We start from the raw sequence: 14,525 nt of genomic DNA on the forward strand, positions 1-14,525 counted from the left end.
TTTGTGTCATTAGCAAAGAAATATACAGCAGCTCATGAATGGATCTCTGTCGAAAACGATATCGGAACCGTGGGCATTACCGATCATGCTCAAAAATCTTTGGGTGATGTCGTTTTCATCGAAACTCCCGCTGTCGGAGAAAAGTTCAGTGCAGAAGGTAAAAAGTGTATATTTTGAAAGAAAAAAAAATAACCTCCAAAGAATAGAGCAAATTGGTACTGTTGAGTCTGTCAAGGCTGTAAGTGATATTTATACTCCTGTTTCTGGTGAAGTTGTCGAAGTCAATACTTCTTTACAAGATGAGCCTTCTTTGATCAATCAAAGTGCTGAAGGCGAAGGTAAGAAAAAGATATATATAAAAAATGGTATGACTCACATCACTTTTGTATAAAGGTTGGTTGGCCAAGATTAAGCTTGCCAATCCTCAAGAATTAGAAGCTTTGATGGATGAAGCTCAATATAAAGAACACTGTGCTAATGATGAGCACTAAATTAAGAGATTCTTTTTTTTTGTATATTAATAAAACATGGTATGATCGATCGACGCCACATACAAACAGACATACACACACAACATGCATATTTTTTTTATTTTATTTTTCTTTCTTTTTCTTTTTCTTTTTTATATGCACACTCTTATTTTACAAAAGTCTGATAATAGTTCATCACGAGACTTGTATAAAGAAGCTTATATCCACGCCTGTAAGGCTATTCAACTAGATACCAATGCAAGATATTCAGAAGCAAAAAATGCCTATTCGATTGTCATAAAAGTAAAACAAAAAAGAAAAGAAAAGCTAATGTCCTTTATTAAATAAAATTTACTTAGAACTTTTCAACATTACTTTCATGTATATTGTTTATATATAGCTTTTCTCTTTTTAAAAAAAAATAACAGACATTGTTTAGTTGACGACATTGATTTTGACAGACAAAAGTTGATTCAAAAACTAAATGAATACAAGCATCGTATAGAACAACTTGAAAGATACTTGGATGGCATAAAGCCAACTAGAAAAAATACCTCCATCTATATTAATGAAAACTCACCTTATCAAAGCAGACGAGATTTATTCGAGACAGAGATCGAGAGAAGTATACAAGACGAATGGATAGAGAAAGCCAAGGTTTTGTATATATAGTCTAAATATATGTAAAGGTTATTTTAATCACTTTAGCTTAGTTCTCTTTTGATCAAGCCGAGCTAAATGAAGAAAAGGGCAATACAGAACACGCGTTAGATTATTATTCAGATGCAGCTGAGCTATACCTCAAGGCGTTTAAGGAATACCCCAACGATACAGAAGAGAAGCTGTATGCACGACAAGAGTTTATGAAAGCGATCGATAAAGCTGAACAACTCAAGGCCCAACAACAGAAAGCCACGCAGTTTCTTTCGCCCAGAACACGGTCGTCCTCGTCCGTATCGTCAACGATGGATCAATTATCGAACGGTTCGCGTCGTCGTTCGTCTAGTACCTCTATTCAACAGCAGCCGACAGACGACGTCATGACTCAAAAGCTATCAGCATCCGAAATTGAAGTATTAAAGCACACCTCCAGCGTAAACAATAACACCTTCTTACCATGGATTGATGAAACCGATCTCAAGGAGCAGTTTTCTTATCCTACTAAATTTCTCGACCCCATGGGATCTCTTGCCCTTTCTGAGAAACAACAAGAGAAGTTTGGAGGCTGGAGACGTCCTTGCGATATTATGCGGCATCCAAAACTCATTTGCTGCATATCGAGCACGAGTATTATTCAGGATATAGTCACTGACTGTTCGTTTGTAGCTTCATTGTGTGTGGCAGCAGCTTATGAACAAAAATTTAAGAAGCAGTTAATCACATCCTGTATATATCCTCAGAATAAACAGGGTCTACCTTGCTATAATCCTAATGGAAAGTACGTGGTTAAATTGGTGTATAACGGTATAGCTCGAAAAGTTGGTAAGTAACCCCCTTTTTTTACACATAAGCAAATAATAATAATATGTATATAGTGGTAGATGATCTATTGCCTGTCTCAAGGGAAGGTACTCTGATGTGCACATTTTCAACTACCAAAGGAGAGCTATGGGCTAGTATTATAGAAAAAGCAGTAAAAATAAAAATATGGTTTTTTAAGATAAGCTGTTTATTAATTCTACATAAAGTACATGAAATTAATGGGTGGATATGATTTCCCTGGATCGTAAGTGCCTCCTTTATATACATATATCATCATACACTCAAGCGTTTCTTTTCTTTCTTTTTCTTTTTTATGTCTCTATAGGAACTCTGGCATTGATCTACAGTAAGTATAAATGGTCTCAGTCTGGCAGAGGCAATAAATATCTTTATTATTATAGCTGCTTAACTGGCTGGATTCCAGAGCACATCTTTATTCATGAGTAAGTGATGTAGACTTTTCGAAATCAAACTAATTTTTTTTTCATTAGTAAATACTTTGTGCCAGATAATGTCTGGGATAGGATCTTGGATGGTATGAAGTATGGCGATGTACTAGTTACTATAGCAACAGGAGAGATGACAGAGGAAGAGGCAGCACGTCTTGGCCTTGTACCTACGCACGCATACGCTGTCATTGACATTACAGTGATTCATGGAAAACGTCTGTTACAAGTAAAGAACCCTTGGAGCCATAAGCGATGGAGAGGACCTTACAGTCATCTGGACAGTAACATTTGGACTGCTGAGTTAAGAGAGGCGCTTTCCTTTGATCCTGATGCAGCAGAGGAAAATGATGATGGTATCTTTTGGATAGACTATGAATCTGTATGCACACATTTTACATCTATACACTTGAACTGGAACCCAGAGTTATTTACTCATCGATGGGTACTTCACTCGTAAGTTTTTTTTTTTTTTAATCTTTTATTGAAAAGAGCTAAGAATGTAAATTAGTGTATGGCCTGAACATGTGGGGCCCAAGAAGGACGTTTATAGTTTGGCTTATAATCCTCAGTTTAGTCTAAAAGTAAACGTACCCGACAAAAAGCCAGCGGCTGTGTGGTTGTTGCTGTCCAAACATATCATGGTAACAGAAGAAAACACAGACTATATCACGCTACATGTTTATAGCAATACAGGAGGAGAAAGAATATACTACCCAGACAATCCGTTTAAAGAGGTATAATGTATATGCATCTTTTTAATGCATCCAGACTAATGTATGCTTCTAAGGGTACCTATGTCAACAGTCCCCATATCCTGGTCCGATTTAATGCACCACCAGGTGAAAGTGATTATACCATCGTTGTATCTCAGCATGAAAAGGAGAGATCACTTTATTTCTCTATTAGAGCCTACTCATTAGCGCCGTTTAAACTACATGAAGTACCCATCAAATATTCGGTTGAGAAAAAGGTATTCTAATAAGTAAAAGAAACAGCCAAGTATTCATCTTTTAGCTATAGATTCATGGACAATGGACAGAGCAAACGGCGGGTGGAAGTGCAAGCAATGTAACTTATCTAAACAATCCTCAATGGAAACTCACAATACCTCCTACACCAAATGCAGAACTTTTATTGATGTTGGAAGCACCAAAAGGCTTTGCTATTCATCTGTTGCTTGTTGAAGGAGGTAAACGAGCATCTAGTGTATCTGTACGCGACATATTGGCCGAATCTGGACCCTATCGACATGGATTTTGTTATTGTCAATTGGATCATATCAGATGTAAGTGAAGAACGGGATATTTTGTAGTGTGCTGATCGTGCTTTTTTTTTTTTTTTTGGAACTGTAGCGGGAGATTATACTATCGTTGCATCCACTTTTGAGCCTGATCTCTTAGGTAAATTCATACTAACAGTTGCAAGCACAACGCAGTTATACGTAGAACCTATACCATTAGAGGGAGCAGTAAGAACAAAGGAAAAAGAAAAAACGTATATAATAGTCTTACAAATAATATCTATAGGGCATGTTTAAAAAAGTTATTCATGGAGAATGGATTGTTGGGTATAATGCCATGGGTTGTCCTAGCTTTGGCAACTACAGCAAGAATCCTCGTTATTTGCTTGAAGTACGCGAACTAACGACAGTCAAGTAAGTAACATGAGAGTATTTGAAACAAAAGAGTTAATACAAAAAAAAAAAAGGGTACGCCTTCAGTCTATCAATTCAGAATCTGTTCCTTCAATGAATGTGACAATCTATGAGAAGCATCCTACTGAACTATTTGGCAAAGAAGTGGCTACCTCAGGACCTTATACCAATGTCACTCAAGGCGTTGCCACGAATGAAGTTGTTCTCAGTCAAAGTGAAACTGGATATATCATTGTTCTGGCCACACATGATAAAGACGTTGCTGGAGAGTTTACAGCTATTGTGTACAGTGATCGTCCGGTAAATGTGACCAAGGACAGATAATTATTTTATTCTCTTTTGTTGGATACTAGATAAAGCGCGTTGTCCAGTAATAAATGTGATTACACAAAGCCCTCCAAAGTAAGGGAGCATTTCCATCAAGTTGAGTTTTGTCCAGTAAAGGTAAAATAGATATTCAATGGCAACAAGAGAGCCTATGAAGCCTAGGATATATATACTCGAACGGTTGAAGGATGCAAAGTCTGACATAACTTTTGCTGGTGTATAGCCAAGGTTTAACCACTACGTATAAAATAGATTAGTTTTATATAGAAATGGTTTGATTATAATATCATGTTACGCCAAAAATTAGAATGAGCCAAGGAGAGAGTACGATGAGTGAGAAGAGTTGAGAAAAGAAGACAGGTGGCATCTTCTCATTGGGTCTAAAAACGTGATGAATTTCGGGTTGTAGTTCAAATATATCTTCTGTTCCAGCAGCCTTTGCAATGTTAAATAAAGTGGTCGTAATAAGACCTGCAAGTATAGATGTCAGCATGATGCTTAAAGAAAGAAAGAAGAAAAAAAAAAAAGGGCAGATGGATTAAGCGTGTATTGAATTTAATTTGATTGGCTGTTGCACAAGCCTGCTTTATTAATAAGTATGTACAGAATGCAAAAGAAGTTGATTATGCTGTGATATATTTCATAGCCTTCGTATAAGACCTGCAAAGGAAAGGCTTTTCTTCAACAGGCTTTGCTTTGTGATTGGATATCATTTCAGCAACATGATTATAAATAGTGGACTGAAGTAGAGAAAATAAACAACGTCTTACTCTACACATTGATTCTTCTTTCTTTTCCTCTTCCTTTTCTTCTTCTTCTTCTTCTTCTTCTTCTTTTTGATTTTCTGTATCGGTTATAGCTAATCTATTGTTTCTTTCATTCATAATTCTGATGGGTTCCAAAAGGTTCCAGACAGCTTCTGTTTCTTTCTTTGAGGGTAGAGGTGAAGGAGGAATTAGCTTGGCAGAAGCTAGTAGCTGATCAGTACTCATTGTCATTGTATGTGACAAAACAATAGACATGAGAGCAGGGGCAAGAAGAGGATATTGTCTTATAAGATCAGAAGAATGTACCTGTTGTTGTTGTTGTTGTTCTTTAGATAAAAAGACTTGATTGAAAGAAGGTACGACTGCTTGTGAAATAAAAGTATCTGGTTGACTTGAGGGAAAGTCAGGCAAGACGAAATCCCAATCGTCAACCGCATTGCTCTGGTTGTTGTTGTCGTTGCTAAGCATAGGAGAAGGTTCTGTATCAGGAGAAGAAGAGTATGGAGCCAAGGTTGATGGAGCAGGTAGTGAATTGAGCACAACGATATCTATCCTCAGTTTATCATTTTCAGCTTGAAGTTGTTCTACTTTTGATTTAAGCCATTTAATTTCCAATTTCATTTGACTGTTTTCAATCTTTTGCTGTTGCAATTCTTTTTCAATTCCTTCAATATATTCTAACAAAAAAGGAAATAAAATAAGTCGTCAGCTCATAAATTTCCTTTTTTATATTACCTTTTCTTCTATTTCTAAAGTTCCTTGCTGAAATCTTATTCCTCAATTGTCTTCGTTCCTTGGAAGTCATTGCTTTCAATTGATTTTCAGTAATATTGCTATTGATGTGTCTAAAGTCTAGTTTTCCTGTTGAACTAGTAAATTCTGCTGGTGTTTTCTGAATAATATCCGTGCTTTTTATGTTATCCAGCTTGTAACTAATAAACCCTTCCTCTCCTCCTGCGCTCTGACTACTGTCGCTACTATGACTTGTTGTGCTCTTACTGCTACTTTCACTGCTGTTATTGATCATCCCTTTGTTATTCTTCTTTTCTTGTTCAATTTGCTGTTGATTTGGATTCATTAGAATATCAAACAAGTCACTATCATTGATGAATAAGCTATTCGCTTGTTGTTGTTGTGGATTATCGAATATCCAAGTAAATGTATTGTTGTTGTTGTTATTGTTATTATCCATAATATAAAGAAAATATAAAAAGAAAAGAAAGAGAGGAAAAGAAGGGAGTCTGTTTTAATTATTTATGTCCTGTGCAAAAGTTTCATATCTACTCTCGGTAAAGTAATTCTACCGTTCTGGAGATTACTAAAAATAGTAACCAACCACCATGCTCATATAAAATTGCAGCCCTAATCATCTCTCTTTCTCTCTTGATGTGGGTCCAATAGCATAAATTATGCAAAAAGAATGGCCCAAAAGCACTGATGTGCTCATAAAAGAGTGGGTGAAAAAATGAAAGAGAGGTAGAGACATGAATATACTTTTATCCGACTAGCCTTTAAGGTTTATTACTCTTTAGTAACACTCTACACTTTATTCACAAATTATTCGCACACTGATAAAAAAGATAATTTCAGACAACAAAATGAGACAACAATTAATAATAAAAGTGAACCCATCAGAAGCGAAAGAATCAATAAAGAAATGACTAGTAAATCAGTTGTTTACATTGATATTAAATGCTTGCATTATAAAGAAGAGAGTTTGTAAGAGAAAAAGAATAGACATTTAAAAGAAATGATTAATATCTTACCCGAAGTGCATCATGGGTAGAGCCAGCGATAGCTGGCCCGAAAAGAACAAGAAAAGAAAGAAAAAAGAGAGCAGGATAGAGAATGGATGAGCCAAAGTTTGGTAGAACCAAACTACCTTCAGCTAGCACCGGCACTGGTTCGATTATAATCTATAATACTATACGCCAGTTTCTTACAAGAGTAAAGAACATAACGTACCTTGGGGCTAGCTGAGGAATAGCTGATCTTACTTTGGTCCAAATAAGAAAAGAAAAGTAAGGGGGCCTAAATCAGACTGTTTATTATGAATGTCTTTTCTTTTTCAGTTACGTGTTATTTTTAAGGAGAGTTTCTTCTCTTCTCTCAAAAAGACAGAGCTCATTGTTTTTTAAATAGAGAGCCATTAAACGATACCCCTCCTGATCTTCGGTAGACATTGTCTTTAATACGTACGTTGCACTTTACCGGCAATTTCAGCGAGTGAGTTGAAATCAAGTTTAGTACCAAGGGTTGAAGGGGAAGAGAGACTTTCATGCTGCCCTAATTGACATCCAAGCTCACGAATAAAAGATGGATGTTGGCATAATGTAAGCTGCAGGGCTGCTGCTGTATTCAGCTTTGTTATTGTAAAAAGACAATTAAGTCGATGACTTGCGAATTAGATTCTTTATTAAGAAGAACTGTATACTATTAAGTTTGTGTGAGGGTTTACTTGGGTAGAGAGTCTATGGCTGCTATTTATATTATTATTGTTATACAAGCAGCTAATATAGTTATTATTAGATGACATATTACTATAATTTCACAGGAGTGGTATTTTATCCTACATTTGTCCTTGTTAAACTGGCAATTATTATTCTTTTTTGGCTCAGGTTGAATTACGCCGTAACAAGTGGGCCACTCAAATGTCTGTGTTATCTGACGTCAAGTCTTGGTTCTTATTGGCTCTTTTCTTGAGTATCAAATTTCAAAAAAAAAAAAACTTGCCAAAAGCTTTCTTCCGTTTCTGTATGCTGCAGGAAATATCAAAATATTGGCTAAAGCAATCAACCTATGATACAGCCGTGGGTATATATGCCACTTTCCCACTCATCATGGTCCCAGCACTATTGGTCATTAATGCACCATATGGTAAATACACACACTATGTAATGGGTAAAGGTGTAACCTTGTTATATTAGGCCGATTTGCAGGAAAATTAGGTATTGATTGGAGCATGAACGGCAGATGGAGCTGGTGTATTATGGAAATTGTGTCACCTATCACCTTTGCTCTCTCTCTCTATTTCACCAAGCCTACTTGGACACCTTTCCAGCTCATCTTGACAGCTGCCTGGATCATTCACTATACAAACCGTAGTGTGATCTATCCTGCGCGCGCAAGCTCAATGGCGCCTATCCATGTTTTCACTTCACTTTCATCCGTCGTATTTAACTTGATCAATGGATATACGAACGGTATGTGGATCGGTCGTCACAGTCGATCGGTCGATCGAACCCAATTCTGGATTGGGCTTGGTCTCTGGGCCCTTGGCTTTGCTTCCAATATTTATCATGACACATTGCTCTTTAGACTACGACAAAAGAAAGAAAAGCAAAAGCGTTACTTCATACCCACAGGTGGGTTGTTTGAGTACGTCAGTTGTCCCAACTATTTGAGTGAGATCATCGAGTGGACAGGCTATGCCTTGGCTGCATCACCAAGTATCCCTGCAATTATCTTTGTCTCATCCACAGCTGCTAATCTCATACCTCGTGCTTGCAAGACACATGAATGGTACAAGAAAGAATTCAAAAGCTATCCTAATCGAAAGGCAGTAATTCCATTCGTGTTTTAATCTTTATTGTTTTCTTGAACTTGCTCAATTTTCTCTAATGCTTCTTTTTTTGCTTTGGCCGTCATTCTTCGTTTATACATAAAGAACTTGTTCCACATATCTCTTATGGAACGTCTTGAATTTAATACCTCTTTTGTCTTTTTCATATTATGCTGAAGCGATAAACACGTTTTGTAAACCTGTTCTTCTTCTTCTACTGTCCAAGGCGATCTATCAATTTCTGGGTCAAGCATGTTGTGATAGTGTTGCGATATGTGGCGAGGTGTACGATCACTTCCCATCGCTTGGCAAATGACACCAAAGTTCAGTCCATACTTTTTGACACCTTCTATAATCTTGGCATCTTCTTCAGCTGTAAACCGACCTTTGGTGGGTGTCTTATGTTGCCATTTCCAACGCTCATAGCACTGTTGAGGTGATCGTGTTTTCATCAGGGATGAGATCAAGTCCCAGTCTTCACCAAACTTATCTACAAACGTGACCAGATTGTCTGCTTCCTCAGAGGTCCAACGACCTGAGTTGTATCGAGGATCTCTCATTCTGCATTTAAGCTTGATCAGGTAAAGCGGACGAGGACGAGGTAAAGCCTTTTGAATGGCTTCCCAGTCATCAATTTCTTCATATAGTCTACCATTACATGCCTTCTTGAGTGCGTCTACTTCGTATTTCTCCCAACGACCAAAATATTCTGCATTGGTCAAAACTTCATGATGCTTTTTACAGCCAGCGGGCGTTCGATCAACGAAATGGCTGGCAATAAGTGTCCATTTGCCTCCATACTTGGCATGGAGATCAAGTAATCTCTGATCTTCTTCTTTTGTCCAATGACAGCGTGTGCGAAGATTGTTGGCTTTACGTACACTGAGCGCTTGTTCTTTGAGGTAATCAAGGTGGCTGTCTTTCTTTGGAGTGAGTTCTGTATTTGATGTATGAGTAAAACGAATGAGTGTAGGTGTCACTCTTAGAGCAGAGAATTGTTTGCATAGAGAAAGAATGCCTGAAGAAAAGGAACGCTTGGCTAAGAGCGATGTCATTAAATAGTTGTCAATGAAAAAAGAGAGAGAGACAAAAAAAAATCTTGCTGATACTCCGCTGATATTCTGGAGGGAAAAGATTAAATCGCCCTGTAGAAAAACAGATATTAAATATACTGCTTCTCCAAGCTGGACCACCCCATATATCGAAAGACTATCAAAGACAAAGATATCAAGGCAAAGATCAAAGGGTATTTCTTGTGTCGAAATCCTGACTGTATGTTAGTCTCAAACAAAAGGCCATCAAGCCTAGAGACAACCTGTCTGCCCTCGCCATTGGCCTTTCTGGCCTATGCAATTTACTCTTCCAGGAAACGTTTCCTGAATTATCTGCTAAAATCAGTCACTGTAACACTGAATTTATAAACAAGGCCGCATCCTTCTTAAATGCAAGAGAACGCTGGGACACTGGCCATGATGCCAGTAATCGGGATAAGTCAAAGACATTTGAAAAAAAAAGGCTCCTAATATTCTTCAATAGATGGAGTTGGGACTTCTTAACTGCGGTGGCAATTTAACGTTCCCGATTCTGGAGTAGTGTCCAACAGTCGTACTTGCGATCAAGATACCTAAAGTGATCATACTTTGTCTAAGGCCATTGTCATAGTAGAAATATAATATGGGATGCACAAGAAAGAATAAAACTTGGTTTTTATCGAGTCGCTTGCAGTGGAAAGTGTCTTGTTTGTCATTTAGACGTTTCAATAGGTTTTTTGCAGTATAGAAGATACAATGAAAGAGTCATCAATCTTTGTTATCCTCTTTTAACAAGTAACACTAGCTATTTACCAAGGACTAGGGGAAAAAGAACATTTCAGTAGCACACAGTGTATTTCATTCGGCCACTGTAAATTTATGCGGCTGTTTCACTCAGACTTACCCCTCTCTTTTTTCCCTTTTCCTTTATGTCCAAATGTCTAATCAGCGAACATTAACAACTACTTTAAATACAGTGCTTAGACAGTTGAAAGGTTTGGAAAACTTGTGTATACAACTCTTTACTCATTTTCAATATATATATATAGAAAATCCTCTTAATTGGGCACTCTTGGCGGTAATTTACAATGAAATAATAAAAAAGGGATTATACTGATGAACGTAGATGCTTGCCTATCTTCTTCGTGCTTACACTACAAGTGGCAAGCCAAAAATTGAAGAAGCTAAACATCCAGAAGTACTCGTCTTTAAAAACTATACACCTATAGAGCTTCTACCTTTTAATGGTTTAGGCAAGGATGGACGTATATTGATGGCGGTGAATGGGTCTATTTATGATGTATCCAGAGGAAGAAATTTCTATGGACCAGGCATGTGTTATATATATATATACATATAGTTTATTAATCGTCGTTATATTAACATTATTGTCAGGTGGACCCTATGCTAATTTTGCAGGACGTGACGCTTCCCGTGGATTAGCAAAGAATTCTTTTGACTTGGATATGTTGACTGACCCAAATGAAGCAATTGATAAACTAGAGGATTTAAGTGCAGATGAGTGGGAATCTTTAAGAGAATGGGAGGTAAAAGAGTGCGAGGTTAAAGATGAACAATATTGACTTTTCATAGCAACACTTTGCTTCAAAGTATCTTTTAGTAGGCAAATTAGTGGAAAACCATCAATAAAGATAAATATTTTGATCATTTGATTGTCAAGTAACTGTGTCAACAAAATAATTAGGGGGGTTCACATTACTTTTTTATAAATGCAGTGTTAAAAATTTATTATTATTTTATCTTTCTTTCTTCTTCTTTTTATTTTCTTATAAATGATAGAAGAGACTCTTGGTAAAAATAATAATATGAATATTGAATTGGTATCCAATACTTGTGTGTAGATAACTCGAAATTTATGCAATTACCTGATGAATTACAAATAAAGATATTGGCTGAATTGCCTATTCAAGATCTTTTAAAGTCAACTGTGGTAATGGAGATTTCAATATTTCTTTTTTATATATAAACGAGTTGTGTAGGTCTGTAGAAAATGGAATCAACTCGTATTCGATGGATCACTTTGGACCAAGCTTAATGTAGCTCCATTCTACAAGATAATTCCAATTGACTATTTGTTAAAACTGATTAAAGCATCCTCTGGCTTTTTAAAGACAGCTAACTTTAGGTACCGCATATCTATGCATGTACACATGTTAATAGCATTAAATGATAAAATATAGAGGTTGTATTCAGTTTAATGGACATGCACTCAGAACGTTATCTGATCACTGCCCCAACATACAAGTCTTGATCATCAAAGATTGCAGAGGCTTATCGAGTGCAAGTATCACCTACTTTCTGCAGCGTGCTCATCAATTGCGTGTCTTGGATGTCTCTGGACTTGACACCGTCAAGAATTCGACACTGGCTGTTGCTGGTTCATGTTTGGGTAAATTAGAAAAGCTCAATCTAAGCTGGTGTCGAAACATCACCGGACACGGCATTCTTCCAATAATCACTTCATGTTCAACTCATTTGCGTTATTTGAAATTGAATGGTTGTCCTCAACTAGATGATAACACAATGGAACTTCTAGGCCAACATTTACCGAATCTGACCTATCTTAGTTTAGCTGCCTGCACCAGCTTAACCGACACGGGTGTATTATCATTTCTGTCCAGTGGGAAAGGTAGTGGTCTGCTGACACACTTGAACTTGTCTAGCTGTGCACGACTGACAGATGCAACACTTCGACACCTCTCTCAGTATGCAGTCTCGCTGACTCATCTTGAACTATCAGGTTGTGTTTTGATGACAGATCAAGGATTCTGTTACCTTGCACCACGACTCAAGACATTAGTCTATCTTGACCTTGAGGATCTACAACAGATTACCGGTATCACCGTGAGAGCGATAGCTAACAACCAGCCAGAACTGAAACGGCTTTGCTTGTCCAACTGCACTCACATTTCCGATGATGCAATCACTCACTTGATCCTTCATGGTGTCTGTCACAAGTTACAACATCTTGAGCTTGATAATTGTACGATAACAGATGAAGTCTTAAATACAATCGCTGTCTACTTACAACAACTAAAGAAGGCTTTATCTGAATCGGCCATACTCAACACATCGATTGATTCTAACATCAGCTTGTTTTCATCCACGTCGCCTTCAAGAGAGCGACAGATGAATGTTGAAGTTCTTGACTGTTCAAACATTACAGAGTCAGGGGTACGTGAGGCCATGGCGAAAGCAGGTCCTATGCTGACCATCAAGAGCTTTTATACATTTCAAAATACAACATCAGTAGATAGCAGTCTTAATCGACATTCTATCAGCGGACGTGGCACTCGAGCCAACCATCATCGTGCGGCAACTATGTCTCAAACTGCAAACAACTGCATCATACTATAAATACTAATGTATACCCCCCTTTCCCCCTCTTCTCTTTAGGTCTTTTTCTATATTTCTATTTCTCTTCTATTTGAAATGATGCTTTTTTAAAAAACAAAAAAAAGTAAGAAAAAGGCCATGTATTCAATGTCAACATATTAACATATATATTTTATATAATAAAAGATTGCTTTCGTATCATAGTCATATACATAGCCTAAATAGAAAAGAAAAGGGGGGTAAACAAAGTAAGGGTAACTTAATTAGCAGCATCCACCATTATTGGATTTTGAAGGTGTAGATTGATCTAATATAACTTCTTCTCTTTGACGAGTTTGTTGGGCTTGTTGAGTATCAATCAATCTCTTTTTAATATCCCTTTTTTTTTTAAAAAAAAAAAAGAGTCTCAGTGTCTATATTCATTATGAATGGCCTAAATATTACCTTGCTAAATCAAAAAAGGCTTCTTCAACGCCAATGTTTGCTTTTGCACTTGTTTCCATGAACCGAATACCAAGTTCATTAGCTAATGTCTGTCCCTGTTCTTTGGAAACAACCTATATAGCATAAGACAAGGTATACACATGACAATCTATTGATCTTACTCTTTTTTCTTCCATATCACACTTGTTTCCAATCAATATCTTATTAACCCCTTCACTTGCATGTTGCTCTATATTAGAAAACCAGTTTCTCACGTCTATATAAAGTTATTTTTTTTGCTTTTTTTTAAAAAATGGTTATGCTTCCTTTACTTGCAAACGATTTTTCATCTGTTGTATCATACACCAACAAGATACCCATTGCTCCTCGATAATAAGCTTTCGATAGAAAAAATGGTTAGAGGTATCCCTCATATAAACTGTGTATATTTTACCTGTTGTAATAGTACGGAATCTCTCTTGACCTGCTGTATCCCATATTTGTAATTTGATACGTTTGCCATCCAGTTCAATTGTACGAATCTTGAAGTCGATACCAATAGTTGTAATAAATGAAGGTGTAAAGGAGTCATCTGAGAAACGAAGTAGTAAACAACTTTTACCAACACCTAAGACATAGTATATGAGCATAACTTGTATTCTATATACAGTTGACATATACCAGAGTCTCCAATAAGTAAAAGCTTAATCAAATAATCGTAGGAAGCACTTTTAGCTGTCGTCATATTATCGCAAAGATATACAAAAAAAAAGAAAAAAAGGGGGTGAGTCTAAAAGTGGAGATAGCTGTTATTGAAAATACGGCCCTTTCAATGCACATAATACAGTCACGCTTATTCTACAATACTTCAGAAATTATTCGCGCACAATTTAAAACCGATAGCAATTACACTTTAGTTGGCTATCAATCTTTTCTTTATTATTAAAAGACAATGAATTCTATCTTTTTGAGAGAAGAGAAGATAAATGCGGTCAGTACTTAT

At 36.8% G+C, this 14,525-nt stretch overlaps 8 protein-coding genes across 8 annotated transcripts; 5 read left to right on the forward strand and 3 right to left on the reverse strand.

The window, feature by feature from the left end:
* Positions 1-15: 15 nt before the first annotated feature.
* On the forward strand, positions 16-491 carry RHIMIDRAFT_199319 (glycine cleavage system protein H; the record flags this gene model as incomplete). The annotated part of the gene is made up of 3 exons (XM_023606363.1): positions 16-157; positions 207-338; positions 394-491. Coding segments are annotated over 3 exons (372 nt in total), but the record flags the coding sequence as incomplete, so codon positions are not given.
* Positions 492-626: 135 nt separating this feature from the next.
* Positions 627-4,379, forward strand: RHIMIDRAFT_234961 (cysteine proteinase; the record flags this gene model as incomplete). Its single annotated transcript, XM_023608266.1, has 15 exons — positions 627-773; positions 830-851; positions 910-1,127; positions 1,184-1,952; positions 2,006-2,103; positions 2,159-2,196; positions 2,278-2,298; positions 2,354-2,395; positions 2,444-2,854; positions 2,910-3,135; positions 3,189-3,371; positions 3,422-3,686; positions 3,754-3,869; positions 3,928-4,055; positions 4,109-4,379. The coding sequence occupies 15 exons, from the start codon at positions 627-629 to the stop codon at positions 4,377-4,379; spliced, it is 2,955 nt and encodes a 984-aa protein (XP_023469329.1).
* A 289-nt stretch (positions 4,380-4,668) lies between these two features.
* RHIMIDRAFT_234962 (uncharacterized protein) lies at positions 4,669-6,341 on the reverse strand (the record flags this gene model as incomplete). Its single annotated transcript, XM_023608267.1, has 3 exons — positions 4,669-4,853; positions 5,158-5,826; positions 5,885-6,341. 3 exons carry the CDS (start codon positions 6,339-6,341, stop codon positions 4,669-4,671), a joined length of 1,311 nt encoding a protein of 436 aa, XP_023469330.1.
* A 1,564-nt stretch (positions 6,342-7,905) lies between these two features.
* Positions 7,906-8,732, forward strand: RHIMIDRAFT_303013 (uncharacterized protein; the record flags this gene model as incomplete). Its single annotated transcript, XM_023614404.1, has 2 exons — positions 7,906-8,066; positions 8,111-8,732. 2 exons carry the CDS (start codon positions 7,906-7,908, stop codon positions 8,730-8,732), a joined length of 783 nt encoding a protein of 260 aa, XP_023469331.1.
* On the reverse strand, positions 8,641-9,858 carry RHIMIDRAFT_91097 (uncharacterized protein). The gene has a single exon (XM_023615865.1). It carries the CDS (start codon positions 9,764-9,766, stop codon positions 8,729-8,731), a length of 1,038 nt encoding a protein of 345 aa, XP_023469332.1. The 5' UTR covers positions 9,767-9,858; the 3' UTR covers positions 8,641-8,728.
* Positions 9,859-10,437: 579 nt separating this feature from the next.
* Positions 10,438-11,476, forward strand: RHIMIDRAFT_223947 (cytochrome b5). The gene is made up of 5 exons (XM_023607494.1): positions 10,438-10,737; positions 10,792-10,820; positions 10,869-11,079; positions 11,138-11,289; positions 11,336-11,476. The coding sequence occupies exons 1-5, from the start codon at positions 10,680-10,682 to the stop codon at positions 11,390-11,392; spliced, it is 507 nt and encodes a 168-aa protein (XP_023469333.1). The 5' UTR covers positions 10,438-10,679; the 3' UTR covers positions 11,393-11,476.
* A 38-nt stretch (positions 11,477-11,514) lies between these two features.
* On the forward strand, positions 11,515-13,603 carry RHIMIDRAFT_273063 (RNI-like protein). The gene is made up of 5 exons (XM_023612357.1): positions 11,515-11,554; positions 11,605-11,693; positions 11,743-11,888; positions 11,944-13,476; positions 13,543-13,603. Exons 1-4 carry the CDS (start codon positions 11,536-11,538, stop codon positions 13,118-13,120), a joined length of 1,431 nt encoding a protein of 476 aa, XP_023469334.1. The 5' UTR covers positions 11,515-11,535; the 3' UTR covers positions 13,121-13,476; positions 13,543-13,603.
* On the reverse strand, positions 13,363-14,267 carry RHIMIDRAFT_198725 (ras-domain-containing protein; the record flags this gene model as incomplete). Its single annotated transcript, XM_023606314.1, has 6 exons — positions 13,363-13,477; positions 13,544-13,656; positions 13,705-13,799; positions 13,855-13,920; positions 13,977-14,150; positions 14,204-14,267. 6 exons carry the CDS (start codon positions 14,265-14,267, stop codon positions 13,363-13,365), a joined length of 627 nt encoding a protein of 208 aa, XP_023469335.1.
* Positions 14,268-14,525: the final 258 nt, after the last annotated feature.

The sequence above is a fragment of the Rhizopus microsporus genome (assembly GCF_002708625.1).
Source record: "Rhizopus microsporus ATCC 52813 unplaced genomic scaffold scaffold_3, whole genome shotgun sequence".
Taxonomy (NCBI): Eukaryota; Fungi; Mucoromycota; class Mucoromycetes; order Mucorales; family Rhizopodaceae; genus Rhizopus; species Rhizopus microsporus.

Excerpts from the sequence above, each read along its gene's own strand:
- RHIMIDRAFT_273063 (XM_023612357.1), top strand. Across the intron at positions 11,694-11,742 it reads ATCTTTTAAAGTCAACTGTG|GTCTGTAGAAAATGGAATCA; the intron begins GTAATGGAGATT and ends CGAGTTGTGTAG. Across the intron at positions 11,889-11,943 it reads TTAAAGACAGCTAACTTTAG|AGGTTGTATTCAGTTTAATG; the intron begins GTACCGCATATC and ends GATAAAATATAG.
- RHIMIDRAFT_91097 (XM_023615865.1), bottom strand. The coding sequence starts at position 9,766 with ATGACATCGCTCTTAGCCAAGCGTTCCTTTTCTTCAGGCATTCTTTCT.
- RHIMIDRAFT_223947 (XM_023607494.1), top strand. The coding sequence starts at position 10,680 with ATGTCTAATCAGCGAACATTAACAACTACTTTAAATACAGTGCTTAGA. Across the intron at positions 10,738-10,791 it reads AGTGCTTAGACAGTTGAAAG|AAAATCCTCTTAATTGGGCA; the intron begins GTTTGGAAAACT and ends ATATATATATAG. Across the intron at positions 11,080-11,137 it reads TTTCTATGGACCAGGCATGT|GTGGACCCTATGCTAATTTT; the intron begins GTTATATATATA and ends CATTATTGTCAG.